General features: G+C 49.9%; 1 protein-coding gene and 1 long non-coding RNA gene across 2 annotated transcripts in view; one reads left to right on the plus strand and one right to left on the minus strand.

Moving 5' to 3' along the window:
* LOC107749583 (protein NLRC5-like) overlaps positions 1–6,000 on the plus strand; it is a 92,171-nt gene that overhangs the window by 71,812 nt on the left and 14,359 nt on the right. Inside the window, exons 21-24 of the mRNA XM_016564754.1 lie at positions 37–210; positions 363–536; positions 767–940; positions 1,530–1,700. Coding sequence (XP_016420240.1) covers positions 37–210; positions 363–536; positions 767–940; positions 1,530–1,700 — 693 coding nt within the window. The remainder of the gene's footprint in view (positions 1–36; positions 211–362; positions 537–766; positions 941–1,529; positions 1,701–6,000) is intronic.
* The window catches only part of LOC107749586 (uncharacterized), a 93,629-nt gene that overhangs the window by 46,104 nt on the left and 41,525 nt on the right, over positions 1–6,000 (minus strand). The gene's annotated exons all lie outside the window — the stretch shown is intronic.

Below are 6,000 nucleotides of genomic sequence, written 5' to 3' on the forward strand. Positions count from 1 at the left end.
TGTTTTTATTTGTATCTGTATTTTCTGTTAACACAGTCTGAATAACAGCGATATCACAGAAGAAGATTGTCATGCTCTGACTGCAGCTTTAAATTCAAACCCTTCAAATCTGACAGAACTGAATCTGAGTGGGACTAAACTCAGAAACTCAGGAATGAAAATCTTCTCGACTCTGTTTAAGAATGAAAAATGTAGTCTGAAAAAACTGATGTAAGTATCTTAGTCAATGTGTACAACAAAGGCCAGCTACTAAACAAATATTTATCATGCAAATCTCATGTTGGTGGACTAAAATAGTAATAGCCAAAGCTACTAGATGCACAATTGTATGTAAAGCTTATTTGTTTTTCTCTTTTCTACAGGTTTAATTGCATCAGTATTACAGAAGAAGGTTGTGCTGCTCTGGCATCAGCATTTAATTCAAACCCTTCAAACCTGATAGAGTTGGATCTGAGTGGAAATAAACTCGGAAACTCTGGAGTGACTGAAATCTCCACTCTACTGGAAAACTCTCAGTGCACACTGCAGATACTCAGGTTTGAATTTGGAGAATTTAAAGATGAACAGAAAATTTATGACAGTAATATATTTTACAGTAGTAAAAATCAGTAGTATGCTTTTGTCTAAAAACATTTTGGCAACATTGGCACATGTTGCATTTTTTGGGCACAAACAATTATAAATACCATAATCTGAAAAATAAAATCTTGTTTTTACTAAATGAGTAACTGAATACATTTGAGACATTGTTTTTGTCTTCCTCTAGACTTTTAGACTGCAGTATCACTGAAGATGGTTATAAAGCTCTGGCTTCAGCTCTGAGATCAAACCCTTCACACCTGATAGAGCTGGATCTCACAGGAAATGATCCTGGACAATCAGGAGTGAAGGAGCTTGATGATTTACTACAGGATCCAAACTGTCAGCTGAAGACACTGAGGTGAGATGTGATCAAATAATACAATATAAATGATATGCAGGCTCAATATTCATACAAACTATTACTTCAGTAATATAATAATCTGCAATTTGGTGCATCTAAGTGTTCTGTGCCATTGGTGACAAATGTCAGCACAGTTTAGTTATGGTACAAGCAACAGTACAGGTTAAAAAGACATTATAGATGTGCTGATATTCAATAGTTTGGTATTAACTTTTTCTGAACACACATAATTTCCATCAAGCCCAGATTCTCAACACTCTGTCACTCTGCAGCAGATCTGTGAGTCTCCAGTTCTTCACAAACATGCTGTGTCTAGAAAGATCTTGAGACCAATCAGAATGCTAATGTCACTGTCCATATTTGTATTGAAAATCAATATTTTGCCCTTCTGCTCCTCAGGACATTTGCTCTGTTACACTGTTTCTTTAAAATAAATATTTGGACGTCAAAAAGTCATACTTTTTTATGTTCAAAGTAAAACAGTAACTAGAGCTTGTCATTAGAAACAATAATGTATTCTGTCTTAACATGTTTTGTAAGGCAATGGACATTTAGTTCAGAATTAAACTGAATCCTACTTTTGCAGGTTTTTGGGTCCTGCTGCAGATGAAGCCTGCCAATATGTGATTAAAGTTCAGGGTGAAAACCCGTTACTCCTGAAAGAGCTGAATCTGAGTTTACATGAACTAGGAGACACACGAGTGAATCAGATCGCTGCTCTACTGCAGGATAAACACTGTAAACTCAACACACTGATGTGAGTATCTTACATCATTTAACATGTATTTGATAATACTATTTTCCCATTTGTTTGAGCCAGAGGTGTCACAATATTAAGTATTAAAATTAAACAGGCCATTAAAAACACAAATAATTATAAAATGGCATTTAGCTTTAAAAGGTAGGCCAAGTCAGTTTGATCTTGGGTCAGTAATTATTTCATTTACTGTAGAGGGAGAACAATAGTCACGTCGGTGACCGATGAATTGGGATCTCGCTTCGAGAGACCAATATACTTAGAGTGTAAACTAAATGAGCCAATGCACATTGGCATGCGATGATTGCATCCGGCTGCCGCTGATCACAGCGCAAGTATAATTAGGCAGCGGGTGCAACGCATACTCAGCCTTTTCGTCTGAGAGGAATTCTGACTAGTCAACGTGCGCTCTGAGGAAGAGGCTTCTTCAACGCCTGGTGTTAATGTGACGGCGCTGCAGCAGGGTTACAGTGGGGGCAAACCCACCGAGTGCATCTCCGTGGGCCCCCCACTCCTCTAGCACGCTGCAAGCTGTGGGGCTACCGGGTGAACGTGTCAGTTCCTCGTACGGGGGTCCGGTCATTTCATTCGGTGCTCCTCCGGATGACCAGATGTTGATTGCGGCATTGGAGGGTGAGCTGGAGTCTGGGGATGAGGACTCGGCTGCGCTGCCCACTTCGGGGAGAGTGGTGTTGCCCGAGCCTGACCCAGAATTAACGGCTATGCTTTCCTGGGCTGCCAAGGTGGTCAGGCTCGAGTGGAGAGAGCCACCGTGTTCCGAGCTGTCGAGGTTAGATGATTGGTATCTTGGGGCGGCCCAGGCTGGTTCTCAGCCCCCCACCCCAGTGTGTTTCTTCCCGGAAGTGCATGAGGAGGTGACCAGGTTGTGGAAGGCACCATTTTCTGCCCAAAACCGGTTTGGTGCCTCCTCCTCCCTCACTACCCTCGATGGTGGGGCAGCCAGAGGTTACGAGGCAATCCCCCCGGTGGAGCCCCCACCTGGAGGGGTAACCCTCGTCTCCCATCCAAGGCCAGTAAGTTCTCGTCTGTGCTTACGGCCAAGGCTTACGGTGCCACTGGACAGGCTGCCTTTGCCCTGCACGCCATGGCACTCCTGCAAGTATACCAGGCCAAGGCATTAAAGGAGTTGCACGAGGGTAGTTCTGACCCAGGGTTGATGCAGGAGCTGCACACGGCGATGGACCTCACCTTGAGAGCGACAGAAGTCACTGCGCAATCCCTGGGTCAGACAATGGCAACGGTGGTGGTCCAGGAACGCCATCTCTGGCTGAACCTGGTGGATATGCGGGAGACCGACAAATATCGTTTTCTCGACTCTCCTATCTCCCAGGCCGGCCTTTTCGGCGATGCAGTCGAAAGCTTTGCCCAACAGTTCTCGGCTGCCTAGAAGCAGACGGAGGCTATCAAGCAAATCCTGCCCCGGCGGCCCGCTGCTGCTTTCACCCCGCCGCTGCTTTCACCCCGCCGCTGGGTGCAGCCCCTCCCGCCTGCTCGTCGCTGAGGCGACGAGGCCCCCCCAGCCTCAGCAGCAGCAGGATCCACTGAGGCCACAGCGGAGAGCTGGCCGCAAGGGGGCTGCGCCACCCTGGGTTACAACCAATCTTGGACCTGCGAGTTTTGAACCGGGCCCTTTGCAAGCTACCGTTCAAAATGTTGACGCAGAAACGCATTTTCGAATGCATCCGTCCCCGAGATTGGTTTGAGGCGATCGACCTGAAGGATGCGTACTTTCATGTCTCCATTCTCCCTCTGCACAGGCCGTTTCTCCTCTTTGCGTTCGAGGGATGGGCATATCAGTACAAGGTCCTTCCCTTCGGGCTGTCCCTGTCACCCCGCGTCTTTACGAAGGTTGTGGAGGGGGCCCTTGTTCCCATGAGAGAACACGGCGTTCACATTCTCAACTATCACTCATTCTGGCTCAGTCGCAGGATCAGTTGTGCGAGCACAGGGACATGGTGCTAAATCCCCTCAGCCAGTTGAGACGTCGGGTCAACTGGGAAAAGAGCAAACTTTCTCCAGTGCAGAGGATCTCTTTTCTTGGTATGGAGTTGGACTCGGTCAACCTGACAGCACGCCTCACAGAGGAATGTGTTCAGTCAATGCTGAACGGCTTGAATTTTCTCAGGCGCAGGACAGCGGCCCCACTGAAACAGTTTCAGAGGCTCCTGGGGCATATGGCATCCACAGCTACAGTAACGCTGCTCGGACTGCTTCATATGAGGCCGCTTCAGCACTGGCTTCACGGCCCAGTCCTGAGATGGGCGTAGCAGCGCGGCACGCACCGAGTGATGATCACTCCGGCCTGTCACCAAGCTTTCAGCCCATGGTCGGACCCTGCATTTCTACGGGCAGGAGTTTCCATAGTACAGGTGTCCAGCATGCTGTTGTGTTCACGGATGCCTCCACCACAGGCTGGGGTGCCACGTACAATGGGCATGCAGCTTCGGGGTTGTGGACGGGCCCCCATCTGCATTGGCACATCAATTGCCTTGAGTTGTTTACAGTACGCCTTGGCTGGTCCGCTTCAAAACGCTGCTATGAGGCAAACACATACTGGTCCATACGGACAACATTGCGACCGTTGCGTACATCAACCACCAGGGTGGTCTACGCTCCCGTCGTATGTCGCAATTCGCCCGCCATCTCCTCCTATGGAGTCAGAAGCATCTGAGGTTGCTTCGTGCCATTTACATTCTGGGCCTGCTCAATCATGCAGCTGACGAGCTTTCACAGCAGCATGCACTTCTGGGAGAATGGAGACTCCATCCCCGGGCGATCCAGCTGATATGGAGACACTTCAAAGCCGCACAGGTAGACCTGTTTGCCCCTCCAGACACGTCCCATTGCCAGCTGTTCTATTCCCTGACTGGGGGAACCCTTGGCACGGATGCACTGGAGCACAGCTGGCCCCGGGGCCTACGCAAGAATGCGTTTTCCCCAGTGACCCTACTTGCACAGACACTGTGCAAAGTCAGGGAGGATGAGGAACAGGTCCTGCTAGTTGCACCTTACTGGCCCAACCGGACCTGGTTCCCGGAACTGATGCTCCTCGCTACAGCACCCTCCCTTCCGCATTTCTCTGAGGAAGGATCTACTTTCTCAGAGATGGGGCACCCCCTGGCACCCGCGTCCAGATCTGTGGAACCTCCATGTGTGGCCCATAGACGGGAAGCGGAGGTCCCAGGTGATCTACCCCATGTGTTGGTAGACACCATCACTTCGGCAAGAGCACCCTCTACGAGGCGTGCCCATACCCTGAAGTGGAACCTGTTCGTTGAATGGTGCTCTTCTCACCGGGAAGACCCCCGGAGATCAGAGCTGTGCTTTCCTTCCTCCAGGAGGGGTTGGAGCGAAGGCTGTCTCCCTCCACCCTAAAAGTACATGTTGCCACAATTGCCGCACATCACAACCTAATTTTCAGGATCCTGAGGGGCGCGAGGAGACTAAATCCCATACCCTCTTGGGATCTCCCTCTGGCACTTACGACATTGCAGAGGGCCCCTTTTGAGCCGTTGCAGTATGCAGATCTGAGAACTCTGTCGATAAAGACTGTGCTCTTAACTGCGCTGGCCTCCATCAAGAGGGTAAGGGACCTGCATGCATTTTCGGTCAACGAATCGTGCCTGGAATTGTGCCCAAGGTTCCCACCACACCTTTCAGGGATCAGGTGGGGAACCTGCAAGCGCTGCCCTCGGAGGAGGCAGACCCAGCTCTAGCTTTGTTCTGTCCCGTTTGCACTTTATGCCTATACGTGGACCGTACGCAGAGCTTTAGGACCTCAGAGCAGCTCTTCGTCTGTTACGGAGGCCAGCAGAAGGGAAAGGCTGTCTCCAAGCAGATGTTGGCCCACTGGATAATGGATGCCATCGTCTTGGTGCATCAAAGTCAAGGCGTGCCGTGCCCGCTTGGGTTGAGAGCACACTCGACAAGGAGTGTTGCTTCTTCTTGGGCGTTGGCGCATGGCGCCTTGCTGGCAGATATTTGTAGAGCTGCAGGCTGGGTGACACCAAACACGTTTGCTAGGTTTTATAGCCTTCGTGTAGAGCAGTGTCCTCTCGTGTACTCGCCACAAGTAGCCAGTGAACCAGAGAGACTGCTCGGTGTCTCGCTTGCTGCGCCATTCCCCTCAACTGACCGGATGCGTGTGCTTATTCTGCTCTTCAGTTCAGTTCCGTCACCCTCGGCAGCCGTACATGGCGGAGTGTCCGGCGCCAGGCCTAACACCTGTAAAGTTGCCTGTTAGTTAACCCCTGTGCTAGGCTAGGTGCCATATGTTGTG

The sequence above is a fragment of the Sinocyclocheilus rhinocerous genome, unplaced genomic scaffold (genome assembly GCF_001515625.1).
Source record: "Sinocyclocheilus rhinocerous isolate Xijiao unplaced genomic scaffold, SAMN03320098_v1.1 scaffold1926, whole genome shotgun sequence".
NCBI classification, from domain to species: domain Eukaryota; kingdom Metazoa; phylum Chordata; class Actinopteri; order Cypriniformes; family Cyprinidae; genus Sinocyclocheilus; species Sinocyclocheilus rhinocerous.